The 21230-nt window shown below is 41.8% G+C and overlaps 1 protein-coding gene across 6 annotated transcripts in view; it reads left to right on the forward strand.

Annotated features, from left to right (window-relative positions):
- Positions 1-824: 824 nt before the first annotated feature.
- Positions 825-21230, forward strand: part of gramd4a (GRAM domain containing 4a) — a 73790-nt gene continuing 53384 nt past the window's right edge. For 2 of the 6 annotated variants that reach the window (XM_024373139.2, XM_024373140.2), the window contains exons 1-3: positions 825-1161; positions 4850-5066; positions 20994-21114. In XM_024373139.2, coding sequence (XP_024228907.1) covers positions 1058-1161; positions 4850-5066; positions 20994-21114 — 442 coding nt within the window. In that variant the 5' untranslated portion in view covers positions 825-1057. Of the gene's footprint in view, positions 1162-4849; positions 5067-16569; positions 16681-19967; positions 20753-20993; positions 21115-21230 lie in introns of those variants that run through there. The other 4 variants (XM_042298173.1, XM_024373141.2, XM_024373142.2 and 1 more) reach the window with 4 other exon arrangements.

The raw sequence follows: 21230 nt of genomic DNA on the forward strand, positions 1-21230 counted from the left end.
CAAAAGTTTTGAGAATGACACAAATATTAATTTTCGCAAATTCTGCTCCCTCAGTTTGTATGATGGCAATTTGCATATACTCCAGAATGTTATGAAGAGTAAACAGATTAATTGCAATTAATTGCAAAGTCCCTCTTTGCCATGCAAATGAACTGAATCCCCCCAAAAACATTTCCACCGCATTTCAGCCCTGCCACAAAAGGACCAGCTGACATCATGTCATTGTTTTGGAGCTCATTTCTCATTTCTGGGGTGGCAGGGTAGCCTAGTGGTTAGAGTGTTGGACTAGTAATCGGAAGGTTGTGAGTTCAAACCCCTGAGCTGACAAGGTTGTTCTGCCCCTGAACAGGCTGAACCCACTGTTCTGTTCCCAGGCTGTCATTGAAAATAAGAATGTGTTCTTAACTGACTTGCCTGGTTAAATAAAGGTTAAAAAAAAAGATGATGGAAGTTTAGATTTTTACCTTGCTAATCTGAGTGGAAACATGCAAAGGTTTGCATTTCAAAAACACTTGGCAACTGTTTGGTGATTTTATTAAAACATTTGTTTCATTGCTGTTTTATATATAAATGTTTATACGTGCAAATGTCAATTCATTAAATGTATTATTTATTTATCACCTGTATTACATGAAAGAACTGTCGAATAATATATTAAATCAACTGTGCACATGCAATACTGTTGGTAGGCCTGCATTGCTATAATATTGTCATCCAACAGAGGATGCTGATGGGCATTATGAAGGCAGACGAATACAGAGTGGGCGGTACAATAACAGAAAGGGAAGGCTTGTTGATAACTTTGAAACTCCATAAACGGCCCCTTTAAGAAAGGAAGTCTGCTGACATTGACGGAATTCCCTGATCTGGCTTGCGAGAGCTATGGAATTAAGAGAGAGAGTGACTGGTTTCAAACGGTACTGACGGAGATCGCCTATACTATTATCTATCGGGGGGGAACTGGCATTCCTGCAAAACTAATCAAGGATACAGCGGGATGTAAACTCGTTTCTTTGGTTTACAAAAGAGCGGATTGCGATGGCGGGGCTGAGGCTCAATGAACAGCTTGTGGCTTGGCGGATCTGAGCAGGTGGAAGCTACTGGATACATTCAAAGGCAATTCTCTGTGTTAATGAAACTTTGCTACGATTTACGGGCTGGGTAAGAAGAAACGTATTTTTTAAATATAAATAATATCATGTAAAGTAGCCTAGCTCAAGTCTTTGCGTGTGATGTTTATGTAAACGTCTGGCTTTTAGTTGGGTAATTAATGTTTTTAATAGGGCGCAAGGGCTACTGTGCGTAGCCTGTCATTTACGAAGATTACAATTGTAATTGAGAAATGGGAACTACGAGTAAATGAATGTATTACAAATGAAACGTTGCATCGCCAATGTTTCAATAATGAAGCGAAGACGAACATAACGGACTTGTCACGTTGTCACCACGGGCCAACACCTACTGTTGCTCACGCGGATTGTTATAAATCGTCGCGGGTACAGTGAAGCCATACATTCCTGGTTCTTCGTACTCCGTCAATTATCACCCTGTGTTAGGCTCATTTTATAAGCCGTTTTATTTTTGTTTGCTGCGAAGCTATGACCGCTCACAGTGCCTTAGCCTTTGATCATAACTCTGTTCCATTACGTCACACAAGTAATTGGACGAAGGCGTCTTCTGTAAGGGGAAGGTTTGTTAAAAGAACCCCGAAGCTCTTTCTGAGTGATCGGAAGTTGAGCACCAACACCAATCAGCCTACACCACTGTACACACGCGTGTCATTATTATGACAACTAGCGTCGCCATGTCAGCAAATGACTGCTGTCTGAACACCCACAAATCCAATTAGGTCACTTGTCTATGGACAGTCAGTGTTACAAAACGGATTTGAAAAACAAAACTGAAATGGGCATTAAAGGCCTTCATTGTGTACAAGGCTTTATTGATTTATCACAGTTGCAGCCAACAGTATTTTTCAGTGACAACATGTTTCTGGCGGCCTTCTGTTACACACAGGTGTTCGGGGGCATGCTAGATAGCTACTTAGCACAGGTGGTCCATGTCTTCTGTAAGCACACACTAACATGGAGATATGGCCATGTGGGAACACTAACCCCAACCCTATTTAAAAAAAAAGGTGTGTATCAATTTAACATTGTTTCTTTAAATCTTTTTTTTTTTTTTTTCCTGATATGAAAGATAAGGTCCTTCCAAGCCCGTACCGCAAGCGATGCATGTTAATGTTCAGAAGTTCTGTGGTGCGCTAAGGTGACAACAATGCCTGCCATGGATGTTTCCCAGTAAGAACACGTTTAAAGCCTCAAAGGATAAGATCATCCAACTTTCAAAACAAGTCAATTGTCAATTTTGGCTAGTCGAGGCAGTCAACTTAGTTAACAAGCTAGATAGCTGTATAGTTTTCTATCACATTCATGAATTTGTTTGGAAACCATTAACAAGCTAATTGGCTACCACATGTTATTGTCACTGTGATAGTAGGTAGTAAGCAACAAGAAATGCCAAATAACAGTAAAAACCACAAGGGTAAAAATAAAAATAAAAAACAGATTTGGCCATTCAGACAAAAGTCCCATGGCCTGGAAAGATGCACAAATAGCTTTCTGGTGTCCTCAGATAATATTGATATATTTCATTTCATATTTTCTAAATAATAATAATAGTTGAAATCAGGTTGTTTTTGTTCCTATTTAACTTAATTTTTAATAAAAATGACCAAACACTCTAAAGCATTTAGCCTAACGTTGACATTCATTCAGAATTCAGTCTCTGAATGAACAATCGCATGTCAACTACAGGTTCAGTGGGTCTGCAACCAGGAATGACATTGACAGGGGGTTTGGTGTATTTCATGTGAAACAAAACCTGTGAGGTGACTGTGCCTAAAATAAATGTGATGCCTACAGGTGGGTGTGAGAGGTGTAAAACACTTGCCAGTGGGGGTTCCAGGTGGGAGTTTTTAGTTTGTATTATGCTCAGAAAGATCTGTTCATTTATCTCTCACCCTAAACCTAACAATGTCTGATTAATGTCTTTGTTTAATTCAACAATGTCCTATTTTCTATTCAAGTGTGGGGCCTTCCATCACTACTAAACGATGCCATTGACTATCCAGTTCCTAGAATGCAGTTTTCTTCATCTCAAGGTGCTCAATCAAACACACACTAGGCACCGAGGGGAGCATAGTCAAGTCTCTGTGGCCCCTTCTCTTTTATTCAGAAGATTCACATCAGAGGTGGTAATCTCATTGAAGTGAGACACGACAGCACTCATGGCTGCCATTGCAATGGCTCTCATAGGCGTATAGACTGATGTGCAGTCTACTGTGTCAAGAGTACAGTGTCAATTTGCCTGAATATTTGAGGTGGGGGTGAGTGTCTTGAGTCTGTGTAGTCTAACCTTGTATATGTTTGACTGTGTGTATGATTAAGCAGTACTTAAGAGCTCTCTAGGTATATCCCATTGAGGAAAAACTCACTCTTCTCTGAACAACATTACAGCTTTACCCTATGGTACCCTCTCACCTCACCTTGCTCCTGCAACTGTCTAGATGCTTCACTAAGCTAAGCTGATGGTGGTGAGCTCTGGGCTATGGGGTCATTATCTGACTAGAGAATGTTACCTAAGGACTGATCTAATGTCAGAGGTTATTCAACCTCCTAAACGGTTAGGATTGGGGCAGGGGTAATCTGATTCTAGATCTGTGGTTAGGGGTAACTTCTACCTTGAGCATCATTAGCTAGGAATATGGGACAAAATTCTAAACTTTTGACAAAATGTAATCCACTAAGGGAAGTTGTCCAAATATGTATGATACCTTCAAATGGGGGGGATTAGATACAGAGTGAGAAAGTTGGAGGCATTAAAATGGTGACATCTCCTGTTATTGGTAATGGTGAGAGATTAGCATGTTTTGATATTATGGCCCTTTCAAATGGGGGGACTAGATGCATAAAGTGCTTTTATTTCTAAAGGGTAGAACAGCTATGTATGAAAATACACTCAAATAAAATGTGACTTTCTGTGCTGTTGCCTCAAAACATTTGTTCTCAAATTCAAAATACTGGAGTAGGCTATAAAGCCAAATTAAACATTTTAGCTTCAATGCCTAAATAAATACGCAGGGGAGTGTAGATGTAGGTCAAAAGGATTCACATTAATCAAGTCGTTAAGTCGTATATATTTTTGGTGACCGTGTTTGAAGTGAGAGGGTGATCGCCTCTTGTCTCCATCTCGCTCCATGCCTCGTTGTGATAATTTCCTAAGCAGTAAGAGACGTGGCCCTGGATGATGGCGGATGACTCAAACACTGAGCCTTCGATGGATCTACCGCTAGATCTATATGGCTGTGTTCCAAATGGCACCCTATTCCCTTCATAGCTCACTACTTTTGAGCAGGGCCTATAGAGCTCTGGTCAAAAGTGCACTATTTAGGGAATAGGGCACCATTTGGGACACAGTCTCTGTCATTAGGCTGTCTGAGTCATAGACAGAGATGACAAACACAATTATGAAAGGTGATAGTCTTTAACTGGATACTGGGGCAGAGATGACATCTTAAATGGAGTGATCTGCTACATTATTAGGATACTGTGGCTCCTGGCTGGCCTATATTTTAGTTTGTCTGTATGGTGTCTATTTATGCATCTTATTTAAAAAAAAAGGCTTGTATTGGCCACACTCAACAATTGTCTTAACTTGTGCATCTGTGTTCTGTAGTGTTTAGGTACTTATTTACAAAAGCAAACTCTAATGCAAAGAAATGTGTCCCTTTCATTTTCACTGCGTTTCAAAGGGGAACCTTTGACCCTTCTCTGTTTTGTCTTTTCAGAAATGCTGTACACCATGCTAAGGTAAAGCCGCCGACGAGAGGGGTGTTGAACATGCTAAAGCGGCTGGACAAAATCAGGTTCAGAGGTCAGAAGCGAGACGACTTCCTGGATCTAGCAGAGTCCCCCAACGGATCCGACAATGAATGTAGCGATGACATCCTGCTGAGGACGAAGCCTTCACTCAAGACACAAGACACGGAAGAACTAGGAGACCCTGTAAGTATTCATTCTACTTAGCTGTGTTCTTTGACTCAAATGAGAGACCATGAGCAGGGACAGCAGTTTTTCCTTTCAACGGGACCCGACCAGGAAAAACTCTGGGTCATAGTTATAGGCCGTATCAGGTGGTCTGGAAAAACTCTATGTCAGTGTTTCCTAACGGGTCTTGAAATATTGTGTGGGTGGCAGTCAGGTTGCATCAACAGAAAACCATACAAAATAAATTGTATAATTCTTGAGTTTTTACGCTATGGAATTAGTGTGTAGGCCCTAAATCTTAGGCTTTACGTGTGACATAGCCTACATACCAGTTGCCAAGCTCTTGGGAATGGTCAGAAAAAATTATCTTCAATCCACTGAGGCAAAAAGAACAATATCTGTTTAAAAAAACAAAACATTCAAGACAAAAGCTGCAAAATGGAGAGTTAAAAATAAAGAAGTGAGGGCCAGAAATGTAATGTTTGGTAAAAATTTGATGACGTGGTAATAGTGGATGTTGTGTGATGATCTGTGAGGCGCTATACAAAAGGACTTCAAATCGGCCTATGGCACGTCAAAGTAGCCTACTGTTCAGATGGGTTAAATGTAAACTGAATTCTGGACACAGACTACACAGTGCATTCGGAAAGTATTCAGACCCCTTGACTTCTTCCACATTTTGTTATAGCCTTGTTCTAAAATTGATTGAACTGTTTATTCCCTCAATCAACACACAAATCCTCATAGTGACAAAGCAAAAACAGGTTTGTAGAAATGTTTGCTAATTTAAAAAAATGAAATATGACATTTACATAGTGGTTCGTCCTTTAAAAGTTGCAGCATATTGCAGCACAGCTTGCGTGGTGCCGCAGAATTCTATGGCACGTTATTTAAGTGGCAACCACTGGTACCATTAATGCTAGTCCCCATGATTGTCTCAGAGGAACGCGAAACGGTGCTCAAATAGTTGTAGGCTACTGCTTCAAATCCTATTGCTTCTAACTTCAATATGCTCTTTAAATAAGACCTACACCACTTTTAACAGCACATTACTCAACACTAGTAGGTGACATGAGACTCATGTCGCCTACTGTAGGCCTACAGTATATCGAAAAATATGACGTGACTCTCTGCCAATAATTACATATCGAGGATTGGATGATTCTAAATTAAAACCAAAAGCCGCCTCATGTGGCTCCCGGTGGCGGCCGGCACGGGTATCTGTAGCAACTCATTTTACATTGCGATGTGGTGACTTAGACCGCTGCACCAATCGGGCGGCCCCATCCACAAAGTATCAAAATACAGAGAGGTGTTGGTAAAGGTATATTATCCTGCTATAACAGCCAATAATGGGCTATTATTATACTGTACATGGTGTCCAGGTCAGGATAACCAAAACATTTCTTTATTAAAGACTATCAGAAAGAATGTTGGTACTTATTTATTTTGATCCAAAGCCATGAATGAGTTAGTCACTCAGCTTTCTGTAGGTGCCGCTACATGACTGTGCCATCAACTTGATATCTAAAAATATTTGAGGTTATTTATTAAATAAAATTTAAAAAATGAAAGTCGATTGTAAAGTGAATAAAGACCAAAATAATATTAGTATTGACCAAAACATTTATTTCTGTTTTAAGAGGAGAGAAACACTGGACCAATTGCACCGTCCTATTGGACTCCGATGTGATGTGATACATAATACCCTTTGATGTATTATTTGTTTAGTCTTTTCTGGTGGATTAAACTGAAATTGGTTGCAATCACGGGCCGGTTATGATACAGCCAACCTAACTAATTTGACAATAGAATTCTCCCGCCACCCTCCTCCTAGGCAAGTCTATTGTCCAGCTAATAGCCATAATGTCGCTCTACAACATGACCATGTGTGTTAGAAATAGTATTTTCCAGTAAGCAACAATTTGTTTACCTTCATTAGAAAACTTTGTTCCAATATTTCTGTAATTCAGTGATATTTATTCCCATAGTAATTAGTTATGGATCCGTAACTAAATAAACATTGGCATTTTGAAAGTTTTTATCATTTTATTAGCGAAAGCATAAAAATGACATTTAGTTATGTTGTCTTAATTTGAACATGCAGACTGGCACTAAGAACAGTGGGAACGTTTCCCTAGTTGGGGCCATTATTAGTGCAATGCCCCTTAAAGTGTTGCTCTGTGCTGCCCAGTGTGGTGGGGGTCCACATCCCTCTTCCTCCTCCCTTCCCCATGGGCTAGGTCTGTCTTCTGTGCGTAGCTCTGCGGCCCATCCTGTGCCCCCTGCCCTCGTGCCTTGAACCTTGCAAGCTTTCAGTGGATACAGCTGTAGAACTGCAAGGAAATCCCATTGTGCGCCACTCGGGAGCCATGACCTATATATATTGTCCTGCTAATAGGGTTAATAATATCTGTGAGAATATCCAAGGGGCTTTTATATAATTCTAAATTAAACAAAGTGATTATTATAAAAAATGTTTTCAAATAAAGTAAAATGACTGAGGAAAAAGGCCATTCTTGAACATGGAATGAGACATTGTTACTAATTTTGTAAATAAAGCCAGTTTTGTTATTTATTTCTGTCATATCATGGGCCTCCCAGTAGAGGCCGGCATGGGTATTGAACCAGCATCTGTAACACAGCTGGCACTGCTATACAGTGTCTTAGACCGTTGTGCCACTCAGTCGCTGTACAACGTGACCATTCGGGAGTGGGCTACGCTACTACAGTAAGAGTAAAATAATTTAAACCTTAGTGTAACAACAGTTTTATTAAATATTACTGAAGGTGTGCACAACTCCGTTTCTATTTAGGTTTATGTTGCACGTTCATTGTCAGTTAGACTCAGTAGGCCCCAAAAGCATAATCCGTGCTCTAGCTCACCCTTGTGCTGGTCTGGAGCAATGAAGTGGTGACACAGGGTACTGTACTGAACCACAAATTACCTCTAAGTACCGCAGCATAATCACATAACTTTTAGTGGAGCAACCACTAAATATTCAAACCCTTTAATCAGTGCTTTGTTGAAGCATCTTTGGCAGAGATTACAGCCTCTAGTCTTCTTGCGTATGACGTTACAAGCATGGCACACCTGCATTTGGGGAGTTTCTTCCATTCCTCTCTGCAAATCCTCTCAGGCCCTCTCATATTGGATGTGGAGTGTCGCTGCACAGCTATTTTCAGGACTCTCCAGAGATGTAGATCGGGTTCAAGTCTGGGCTCTGGCTGGGACACTCCAGGACATTCAGAGACTTGTCCCGAAACCACGCCTGTGTTGTCTTTGCTTTGTGCTTAGAGTCGTTGTCCTGTTGGAAGATTAACTTTCACCCCAGTCTGAGGTCCTAACCTGCTCCAGAGTGCTTTTCATCAAGGATCTCTCTGTACTTTGCTCCGTTCAGCTTTCCCTCGATCCTGATTAGTCTCCCAGTCCCTGCTGCTGAAAAACATCCCCACATCATGAAGCTGCCACCACCATGCTTCACTGTAGGGATGGTTCCAGGTTTCCTCCAAATGTGACGCTTGGCATTCAGGCCAAAGAGTTCAATCTTGGTTTCATCAGACCAGAGAATCTTGTTTCTCATGTGCCTTTTTACTGAGGAGTGGCTTCCATCTGGGCACTCTACCATAAAGGCCTGATTGGTGTAGTACTGCAGAGATGGTTGTCCTTTTGGAAGGTTCTCCCCATCTCAACAGAGGAGCTCTGTCAAAGTGACCACTGGGTTCTTGGTCTCCTCCCTGACCAAGGTCCTTCTCCCCCGATTTCTCAGTTTGGCTGGGCGGCCAGATCTAGGAAAGAGTCTTTGGGGTTACACACTTCTTCAATTTAAGAATGATGGTGGCCACTGTGTTATTGGACTTTCAATGCTGCAGAAATGTTTTGGTACCCTTCCCCACATCTGTGCCTCGACACAATCATGTCTTGGAGCTCTACGAACAATTGCTTCAACCGCATGGCTTGGTTTTTGCTCTGACATTAACTGTCAACTGGGGTGTTTAAACAGGTGTGTGTGCCTTTCCAAATCATGTCCAATCAGTTGAATTTACCACAGGTGGACTCTAATCAAGTTGTAGAAACATCTCAAAGATGATCAATGGGAACAGGATGCAATTGAGCTCAATTTTGAGTCTCATACCAAAGGGTCTAAATACTTATGTAAATAAGGTACACTAACGGTCAACATTTTTAGAACACCGACTTATTCAAGAGTTTTATTTCTATTTTCTACATCGTAGAATAAAAGTGAGGACCTCAAAACTATGAAATAACACTTATGGATTCATGTAGTAACCAAAAAAGTGTTGAAGAATCTCAAATATATTTTGATTTGTTTAAATAGCCACCCTTTGCCTTGATGACAGCTTTGCACACTGTTGGCATTCTCTCAACCAGATTCACCTGGAATGCTTTTCCAACACTCTTGAAGGAGTTCCCACATATGCTGAGCACTTTTTGGCTGCTTTTCCTTCACTCTGCAGTCCAACTCATCTCAATTTGGTTGAGGTCGGGTGATTTGTGGAGGCCAGGTCATCTGATGCAGCGCTCCATCACTCTCCTCCTTTGTCAAATAGCCCTTACACAGCCTGCAGGTGTGTTGGGTCATTGTCCTGTTGAAAAACAAATGATAGTCCCAATAAGCACAATCCATTGGATGGAGAATTGCTGCAGAATGCTGTGATAGCCATGCTGGTGTGCCTTGAATTCTAAATAAATTCAAGATCATGTCACCAGCAAAGAACCCCCACACCATAACACCACCTGCTCCATGCTTTACGGTGGGAAATATACATGTGGAGATCATCCGTTCACCCACACAGCGTTTCACAAAGACACTGCGGTTGGAATCAAAAATCTCCAATTTGGACAAATTTCCACCAGTCATGGTCCATTGCTCACGTTTCTTGGCTCAAGCAAGTTTTTGTCTTATTGGTGTCCGTTTAGTAGTGGTTTCTTTGCAGCAATCGACCATGAAGGCCTGACTCGCACAGTCTCCTCTGAACAGTGGATGTTGAGATGTCTGTTACTTGAACTCTGCAGCATTTATTTGGGCTGCAATTTCTGAGGCTGGCAACTCTAACTTAACCTCTGCAGCAAAGGTAACTCTGGGTCTTCTTTTTTCTGTGGCGGTCCTCATGAGAGCCAGTTTTGTCATAGTGCTTGATGATTTTTGCGACCTCACTTGAAGAACCTTTCAAAGTTCTTGACATTTTCCAGTTTGACTGAACTTCATGTCTTAAAGTAATGATGGACTGTCTTTTCTCTTTGCTTATTTGATCTATTCTTGCCATAATATGGACTTGTTTTCTTTTTACCAAATAGGGTGGTATACAGAAGATAGCCCTAACTTGTCACAACACAACTGATTGGCTTAAATGCATTAAGAAGAAAAAATTCCACAAATTAACTTTTAAGAAGGCACACCTATTAATGGAAATTAATTCCAGGTGACTACCTCATGAAGCTGGTTGAGAGAATGCCAAGAGGGTGCAAAGCTGTCATCAAGGCAAAGGGTGGCTTTTGAAGAATCTCAAATATAAGATATATTTTGATTTGAAACACTTTTTTGGTTACTACATGTTTCCATGTGTGGTATTTCATAGTTTTGATATCTTCCCTACTATTCTACAATGTAGAAAATAGTAAAAATAAAGGGTTTTCTAAACATTCTGACCGGTAGTGTGTTTCTATTTTTTTAATAGACTTTCAAACATGTCTAAACCTGTTTTAAGAGTTTAGAGAGCCATATCTGACGGGCCAATAAAAAGAAAAGGATTAAGATGGGCTAAAGTACACAAACTGGACAGGAACTCTGCCTAGAAGTCCAGCATCCCGGGGTCGCCTCTTCACTGTTGACGTTGAGACTGGTGTTTTGCGGGTACTATTTAATGAAGCTGCCAGTTGAGGACTTGTGAGGTGTCTATTTCTCAAACTAGACATTCATGTACTTGTTCTCTTGCTCAGTTGTGCACCGGGGCCTCCCACTCCTTTTTCTATTCTGGTTAGAGCCAGTTTGCACTGTTCTGTGAAGGGAGTAGTACACAGCGTTGTACAAGATCTTCAGTTTCTTGGCAACTTCTCGTATGGAATAGCCTTAATTTCTCAGAACAAGAATAGACTGATGTTTTTCAGAAGAAAGGCCTTTGTTTCTGGCCATTTTGAGCCTGTAATCGAACCCATATATGCTGATGCTCCAGATACTCAACTAGTCTAAAGAAGGCCCGTTTAGATTTTTTTTATTGCTTCTTTAAGCAGTACAACAGTTTTCAGCTGTGCTAACATAATTGCAAAAGGGTTTTCTAATTATCAATGAGCATTTTTAAAATGCTAAACTTGGATTAGCTAACACAACGTGCCATTGGAACACAGGAGTGATGGTTGCTGATAATGGGCCTCTACGCCTATGTAGATATTCCATAAAAATATTTGCCATTTCCAGCTACAATAGTCATTTACAACATTAACAATGTATACACTGTATTTCTGATCAATTTTTATGTTATTTTAATGAATTAAAAAATAGCTTTTCTTTCAAAAACAAAGGACATTTCTAAGTGACCCCAAACTTTTGAACGGTAGTGTAAATTGGGCACAAAATCATCCCACCATCTGACTGTAGCCTACAGAACATTTTCAAAAAAAAATTCCACTGAAATGTTCCGCTTGTCCTCCGTTTGATGTTTACCTGAAAAGCTCCTACTGGCAGACGTGTTTTCCCACACATCTAGCCTACTTTGCAGACCGAAGTTTGATCTTAGCTTAACATCTCCAGCACCTCCTGGGGAAAGCAAAGAGACTGTTTTAATGTTGCTACAGGTGTGTGTGTGTGTGTGTGTGTGTGTGAGAGACAGGTTCCAGTGAAGTTGATTACTTATCCCTCAGGGAGACTTAATGGAGAACGTACTTCAGCAAGAGTGGGAGGGAAAGAGAAAAGGAAGCACAGGGTGGTTTGATAGGCATTCTTCCTGTTTACTCTACTCATTCCTCAGAGGGAGGGTTGGAGGGAGGGATACAGAGTACACACACACACGACCTCTTAAAGGCTTTCAGCCACTATGGTTACTCTGAATTTATCGTCCCCTGCTTGCCAATTTAATATATCATTACTGCTGATGATCTCAGTGTTTGGACTTGTCTCAACGGGATATTTTAAACTGCACTGTCATCTTGACTTTTTCATGCTTCATGTACCATCAGCCAGTCAGTGTTTTCCACCATATTGAAACAGTAGATTGGTCACTTGATTGTCTAATTTCCTCAGAGGTCAGTTTCCTGTGCTCATCTGCTGATTTTCTAATATAAACTGAGACCTTTGCAGAGTTAGGACTTTAGTGTACACATTTCGTGTGTGTGTACGTTTTGTGTGTGTGTGTGTGTGTGGATGTCGCAGGCTGACTGCCCTGTGTTTCTATACCAGGCATGTGGGCAGCTGCTCACTGAGAGGGTGTGAGAGGTCACTGACTGGAGGAGGCCTCAGGAAAAGACAGTCAGTCGTTGCATACACAGTCCTCTCACTTCATATAAAGTGCCGTCGGAAAGTATTCAGACCCCTTGACTTTTTCCACATTTTGGTACTTTACAGCCTAATTCTACAATGGATTAAATAAATAAAAATCCTCAGCAATCAACACAATACCCCATAATGACAATGCGGAAAATGTTTTTCAAATGTAGAAAAATAAGATGCCTTATTTACATAAGTATTCAGACCCATTGCTATGAGACTTGAAATTGAGCTCTGGTGCATTCAAATGATTGGACATGATTTGGAAAGGTACACACCTGTCTATATTAGGTCCCAAAGTTGACAGTGCATGTCAGCAAAAACCAAGCCATGAGGTCGAAGGAATTGTCCGTAGAGCTCCGAGACAGGATTGTGTCGGCACAGATCTGGGGAAGGGTACCAAAAAATGTCTGCAACGTTGAAGGTCCCCAAGATCACAGTGGCCTCCATTAAATGGAAGGAGTTTGTAACCACCAAGACTTTTCCTAGAGCCGGTGGCCTGTCCAAACTGAGCAATCGGGGGAGAAGGGCATGGCATGTAACACTTGCTGTAGCCTACTATTTACTAGTTAACAAAAAATCATATACAGTGGGGAGAAGAAGTATTTGATACACTGCCGATTTTGCAGGTTTTCCTTCTTACAAAGCATGTAGAGGTCTGTAATTTTGTATCATAGGTACACTTCAACTGTGAGAGACAGAATCTAAAACAAAAATCCAGAAAATCACATTGTATGATTTTTAAGTAATTATAATTGGAATTTTATTGCATGACATAAAGTATTTGATCACCTACCAACCAGTAAGAATTCCGGCTCTCGCAGACCTGTTAGTTTTTCTTTAAGAAGCCCTCCTGTTCTCCACTCATTACCTGTATTAACTCGTTACCTGTATAAAAGACACCTGTCCACACACTCAATCAAACAGACTCCAACCTCTCCACAATGGCTAAGACCAGAGAGCTGTGTAAGGACATCAGGGATAAAATTGTAGACCTGCACAAGGCTGGGCTGGACTACAGGACAATAGGCAAACAGCTTGGTGAGAAGACAACTGTTGGCACAATTATTCGAAAATGGAAGAAGTTCAAGATGACGGTCAATCACCCTCGGTCTGGGGCTCAATGCAAGATCTCACCTCATGGGGCATCAATGATCATAAGGAAGGTGAGGGATTAGCCCAGAAGTACACGGCAGGACCTGGTCAATGACCTGAAGAGAGATGGGACCACAGTCTCAAAGAAAACCATTAGTAACACACTACGCCGTCATGGATTAAATCCTGCAGCGTACGCCATGGCCCCCTGCTCAAGCCAACGCATGTCCAGGCCCATTTGATGTTTACCAATGACCATCTGGATGATCCAGAGGAGGAAGGTCAGGTGGTCTGATGAGACAAAATAGAGCTTTTTGGTCTAAACTCCACTTGCCATGTTTGGAGGAGGAAGAAGAAGGATGGGTACAACCACAAGAACACCATCCCAACCATGGAGGTGGAAACATCATTCTTCGGGGATGCTTTTCTGCAAAGGGGAAAGGACGACTGCACCGTATTGAGGGGAGGATGGATGGGGCCATGTATCGCGAGATCTTGGCAAACAACATTCCCTCAGTAAGAGCATTGAAGATGGGTCGTTGCTGGGTCTTGCAGCATGACAACGACCCGAAACACACGGCCAGGGCAACTAAGGAGTGACTCCGTAAGAAGCATCTCAAGGTCCTGGAGTGGCCTGAACCCAATAGAAAATCTTTGGAGGGAGCTGAAAGTCCGTATTGCCCAGCGACAGCCCCGAAACCAGAAGGATCTGGAGAAGGTCTGTATGGAGGAGTGGGCCAAAATCCCTGCTGCAAGTGTGAGCAAACCTGGTCAAGAACTACAGGAAACATATGATCTCTGTAATTGCAAACAAATGTTTCTGTACCAAATATTAAGCTCTGCTTTTCTGATGTATCAAATACTTATGTCATGCAATAAAATGCTAATTAATTACTTAAAAATCATACAATGTGATTTTCTGGATTTTTGTTTGAGATTCCGTCTCTCACAGTTGAAGTGTACCTATGATATAAATTACAGACCTCTACATGCTTTGTAAGTAGGAAACACTACCGATTCTGCAGGTTATCAAATACTTTTTCTCCCCACTGTATGTAATCAAAGATATTCACCCCACCCAGTATTGTAATAAAAACTTACCAGAAAACATGTAGTCCTTGGCTCAGACAGTGTAGTAGTCTGGGCTCAATAGCATCTCATTACTGTGCAAGATCTTGAGAATCACATGTACATGTGATTCTCAAAAAAAGGTTCACTGTTATAAGCAAAAAAAAGGTTCACTGTTATAAGCTAACTTTTTTTGATGAATTTAAGCAAAATTCCCCAAATCCCCAGGCTTAACTTCCCATGGAAAATTTCTGGGAAAATTCTGGAAATTTAACCTGAACGTTTCTGACCCTTTGCAACGCTCCCCATCCAACCTAAAAGAGCTTGAGAGGATCTGCAGAGAAGAATGGGAGAAACTCCCCAAATACAGTTGTATCAAGCTTGTAACGTCATACCCAAGAAGACTTGAGACCGTAATCTCTGCCAAAGGTGCTTCAACAAAGTACGCAGGTGGCTTTTAAATGTAATATTTCAGAAATGTTTGCTAATTTATATATATATTTTTTAAATGAACAGTTTTTGTTTTGTTATGGGGTATTGTATGTAGATTGACTGAAAAAGGGAAGGGGTCTGAATGCTTTCCGAAGGCTTTGTATACACATACTTTACCCTCTGCTGTATTCTCCCTGTTCCTCCCCTTATTGCGCCTGTCAGTGCAGATGAGTCCGACGGGGGCATTTGGATACATAAACAGGCTAGGAAGGTGAAACAAGGAGAGTAGGACTCTAGACGATTGAGTCTCCCATTCCCCTGTGTGTAACCTTTAACTCGCATGTCAAACTCGAGGCTCAGACCTCTAGCCCTTTCAATCTGGTCCGCAGGTGGCTTTTCTGGGGGAAAGCTTCTGTTGACTTTGAAATGACTAAAACCATATCAAAACTGTGTAGACTTAATGGACCTACATTTGTGGTTGGTTTACTTTGTGCTGCTTGCTAACAGTCCTCAACTAAATCTAGACAGTTGGGAAAACATTGACAGTTCCAAAAGTGATGGAAAAATATTTATTTAGCAAATTTTGAGGGCAAGGAAGTATAACAAATGAAGTGCAGCCCTGCAGACCTTGGTGAAGACTGAGTGCAGCCCCTGGGGAAATGAGTTTCACACCCCTACTCTTACTGGTTAACTGGCACAGAGGCCCTGGTCACGAGTATTAATCCCCTGGCCACAGCACACTCAAAATGTCCTCCCTCTGTGATTAAGGCTGCACTAGGACCAGTGCCAGAGATACTGGGTCACCAACCATTGCCACGCCAGCTTCCCAGTTGCCTAGAGTACTGCTGCTGCTTCAGGTTACTGTGGTGTTAGCGTTACATCACCTTATGCCTGATGGCCTCTGGCATCAGAGGATACAAAAATAGTTGTTTTCCTCCATTTTTCTGTCTCTCCTTTCTGTCTTGTCTCTGTGGGTTAGATGATGACAGGAGAACGCTATTGATGGATGAGAAGTGGAGTAAATTTTTATTTTCAGCTCAATAAGATGTCTCAGCCGGTCTGTAGCTTAGGGGAGAATAAGCCAAAACAAATAACATGACGGGAGGCAATTCCTCAGCTGAGATATTCAGGCCATTCTAGAACGTCCTATCTAGCTCTCATTCAATATCTCATACAACACAGATTGTAGGTGCAAGTGATTATCCACATGTCAATCCACTGTCCTCATTCCTGATTTTTAAGTCTTTCTGCAAAGGTACAAGTCACCGATGCATTCTAATCCATATTTAGCTTAACTATGGAACTGTCCGGATTGGTTGTATTGAGCAGGAATACTGTAACAGCTGATGACTCAATCTTGGATCAATCCATGAATCTATTCCATGCTTCTGTAATGTTATGGTTTTGCCCATTTTAATCCCCTTCTAAGTAGAGCAAATCTCAGCAGGAGTGTTTTGCAAGTCATTTGCATGGCCTGTACCCGAACCAAGAGGAATAGAAGCAGTAGAAACGCCGGTCTTTTCTGTCAGACAGAGGTAAGACTTGCTTTTTAAACTCCAGACCTTTGCTAAGGCGCTGTCTGTTTGCTTAACCTTCTAACATGGAAGGAATTATATCACCGCGAACAGGCGCCTACTTTAGTAGTCTGTCTGGCAGACTGTATAGCAGTCCAGTCCAGCTACTCTGCTCTTCATCAGGCCACGCCTGAGGGGTACAGCCTACAGCTTGCTAATGGAGCCCTTATTGCTCCCTATATGAACAGACTGTTTTGCACACATCCAACTGTGCACTAGAGCTGGAAAAAAAGTGTATATATATATATGTGTATATATATATATGTGTATATATATATATATATATATATATATATATATATATATATGTGTGTGTGTGTGTGTGTGTGTCCTCTCAATGTTTTCTGCTATAAAACATCCATTTTTCCCTCACTCCCTCCCATCACAGCAGCCCAGGTGGTTTGATCTGTCATTGATCTTTGCTAGAATGCTCTAATAGGGATGATATCTTTCTGTTGTTAGGAGTGCTCTCTGATTATTTCCCACAGGGTCTGATTGTGAGTGGTCTGCCTCTGTGCTGTTGGTGTCTGTTATTAGTCTTCAATTGGACAACCATTTTTATGCCAATCCGCTGATGATACGACACCTGCTACAGCACCGATGAGTCATGATCAGGAAACGCTCTCCTGTTGGGCTGAAACGCACAGCTAGATTTTAATCGTGGATATTTATTGTTTTCCCCTTTAACCAAACATCAAATGTACCATTTATGTAGCCAGCTTGTGGTTTGATTGAAGGTTTAATTTCCTGCCACAGATATAATTATTAGGGTTGTGCGGTATCCAGTTTTATCATACCGTTTCTGTACTGTATTACTGGAACTTTTCTTAAGGGGTGCCATTTAAACAGAATAAGTGTGGATGGATGGATACAATCAAAAGTTTGGACACCTACTCATTCAAGGATTTTTCTTTTATTTGGACTATTTTCTACTTTGTAGAATAATAGTGAACATCAAAACTATGAAATAATATGTATGGAATCATGTAGCAACCAAAAAAGGGTTAAACAAATCAAAATATATTTTAGATTTAAAGTAGCCACCCTTTGCCTTCATGACCGCTTTGCACACTCTTAGCATTCTCTCAACCAGCTTCATGAGGTAGTCACCTGGAATGCATTTCAGTTAACAGGTATTGCTAGTTAAAAGGGGTGGCAGTTAGCTTAGTGGTTAGAGCATTGGACAAGTAACCGAAAGGTCAGCTCGGGGATTCGATCCAGCAACAAGGTAAAAATGTGTTCTGCCCCTGAACAAGGCACTGTTCCTCGGTAGGCTGTCATTGTAAATAATTTGTTCTTAACTGACTTAACTGGAAGGGTGGTATACAGAAGATAGCCCTATTTGGTGAAAGACCAAGTCCATATTATTGCAAGAACGGCTCAAATAAGCAAAGAGAAATGACAGTCCGTTCATTTTAAGACATGAAGGTCAGTCAATCTGGAAAGCTTCAAGTGCAGTCGCTAAAACCAAGCGCTGTGATGAAACTCTCATGAGGACCGCCACAGGAATGGAAGACCCAGAGTTACCAATGCTGCAGAGGATAAGTTAATTAGAGTTAATTGCACCTCCGATTGCAGCCCAAACACTTAACAGACATCTCAACATCAACTGTTCAGAAGAGACTGCGTGAATCAGGCCTTCATGGTCGAATTGCTGCAAAGAAACCACTATAAATGGACTCCAATAAGAAGAAACTTGCTTGGGCCAAGAAACAGAAGCAATGGCCGTTAGACTGGTGGGAATCTGTCCTTTGGTCTGATGAGTCCAAATTTGAGCATTTTGGTTCCAACCGCCGTGTCTTTGTGAAACAGAGTGGGTGAACAGATTATCTCTACATGTGTGGTTCCCTCCATGAAGCGCGGGGGTGTTTTGCTGTTGACACTCTGATTTTATTTAGAATTCAAGGCACACTTAACCAGCATGGCTACCACAGCATTCTGCAGCGATACGCCATCCCATCTGCTTTGTACTTAGTCCGACTATCATTTGTTTTTCAACAGGACAATGACCCAACACACACCTCCAGACTGCAAGGGCTATTTGACCGAGAATGAGAGAAGGAGTGCTGCATCAGATGACCTAGCCTCCAGAATCACCAGACCTCAACCCAATTGAGATGTTTTGGGATGAGTTGGACCACAGAGTGAAGGAAAAGCAGCCAACAAGTGCTTGGCATATGTGGGAACTCCTTCAAGACTGTTGGAAAAGCATTCCTCATGAAGCTGGGCGAGAGATTGCCAAGTGTGTACAAAACATTAAGAATGCCTGGTCTTTCACACTCTTTTGTACAAAACAATATTTTTATGATTTATAAAAAAAATGTACACACACCTATTTAGGCAACAGGGATCTTGATCCAGGAGGGGATTGAATGTATTTGGTGTAACCAAAAAGCTTCATCTTAACATTTAGTTAGCAAATGAAAGGATAGCTAGAGCACTGAGCTAGGGAAATTATTTGTCATCTTAGATTTCTTATAGTTATATTTAAGTTTATAAGCATAACTAAGGAGGGGGGGGGGTTTATGGGTACCCACAAAACCGGTATCGAAAGTCATACTGTCGATATTTCAAAATAACCAGATAAACGGTATGTGGCCAAAGCCTAATAATTATATATATTTTCTGCCCAGGAACAGTCATGAGACAAGCTCCATGCCACCTGTATGTGTGAGGTTGCTGCTGACTTTCTAGTCATTGTCTGAAAAACTACTTTTGCAATCGTAGGAGCATAGAACTGAGGGGAATAGACCTGAACAGTGGTTTTGTAAATGAAGATGCCAGTAATATGCCTCTCCCAGTAATTCAAAGAGTTAGCCCAACAAAGGTTCTCTCTCTATGCAGGGTCCTAGTTCTTTAAGAGCCTGGGCTCTGCTGCAATGATCCCCAACAAACACACACACACACACCATGCTGTGTTGTCTTTGGTCTCTATATAATGTTGTGGTGTCTCTATCATGCAGTGTTTTTTTTTGTCCTAAATTTTGAATCCCAGCACACGCAGGAGGCCTTTTGCCTTTTGGTAGGCCATCATTGTAAATAAGAATAAAGGTTGAATTAATAAATAAAATATATACACATACAGACACTGCTCCTTCCTCAGTGCTAGTTCTGCACTGCTTCTTCTTTGCCCCTCAGGACCAGATCACATGACTTAGGTGTTTACTTCCAAATCCTCTTCCTGTTTCAGACCCACCCAGTCTAGCCCCTCCCCTCTCCAGCTCGCTCTTTCTCTCCTCACTCTCATCATCCCTCTCTATTGTTGTCCTCCCCCCGTCTCCTCTCGATCCTCCTTCTCGCCATCTCTCTCTGACATTTGGGCTACAGAGCGAAGGCTGTCTGTTTAGTCTTTCATTTGTCTCACTGCCTTTATTCTTCATCCCTTGTTGATCACTGGCTGCATCCTAAGTAGGGCATCTTTCCTTCATTCCTTTCTCTCTACTCATCCCTTGTTCTCGCTTTCTCATGCGGTGTGTGTGTGTGTGTCTCTCGTGGACTTGACAGGCAGCATAATAGTTTAAGACACGCTGCAGTCAGGACTGCTGCAGGGAGAAGAAGCTGCTGCAGTGTATGTGTTTGTCCGTGTGTGTCTTTGTCTGTGGCGGGAGCCTCTTAAAGGGGCACCCTGCCTGCGTTGGTCAGTCGGTGGCTGGTAAACCTGCAGTGGCTCAGAATAGCAACACAGCACGGTAGCTTCCACACTCTCCTCCCTCGTTTCATTCTCTGTCTGTCGCTTTCTTTAACACTCCTATTTCTGTCGCTTTCTCTTGACACTTCTTTTCATCTGCTCCTCCACTCTTCCCCTCTCACCATCTCGCTCACCTGGTATTAGTCTGGTAATCTATGGAGTAATGCGGTTACGTGGTCTAAAGATCTGAGTCAGTCAGTTAGGGAGAGTGGTTGAGTCATCAGTGTAGTGTTTAGACTAGAGGACAGTCAGTCGGTAGGGATCTCCTTTGCAACGCGTTTCCAAACGGGAGGGAAACGCACTGCCTGTGAGTCATCATACTGGAGATATAGCTACTCCGCCATGGTGTGTGTGTGATGCGTGTGTCAATTTTTAATTCATGCATGTTTTGTTGAAAGTCGCTCTCATGCATGTTTTGGCGTGCGTGTGTTGCTGTCATACCTGTATTAATGTCAGTTTCGCCTCTCTTTGTTGTTCTTGCTTTGACCGGTTCTGGGGCTCTCACCATGGAGGCCGCCTTTCAGTTCTTCCAGTCTGTGTGCTTTGATATTACGCCTGTATGAATGTGCGTATCTCCTCTGTGCAGGCGGGTTCAGGGGCTCTCACCATGGCTGCAGCATTTCAAGACTTCCAGAGGAGCGAGTCAGACCGGCTAAATGAGATGAAGGGTCATCTAGAGATTGCCTTACTGGAGAAACACTTCCTACGTAAGTAACCTAACAACTCTAACACACATTTTTTGCTGTTTATTCATCCTCCATTGCTGTAGTAGCGATCCGCTTTTGCACATTAATTGGCGAGTAAGTGTGAGAATGGGAGGGGC

This window comes from Oncorhynchus tshawytscha, linkage group LG15 (genome assembly GCF_018296145.1).
Source record: "Oncorhynchus tshawytscha isolate Ot180627B linkage group LG15, Otsh_v2.0, whole genome shotgun sequence".
Classification (NCBI taxonomy): domain Eukaryota; kingdom Metazoa; phylum Chordata; class Actinopteri; order Salmoniformes; family Salmonidae; genus Oncorhynchus; species Oncorhynchus tshawytscha.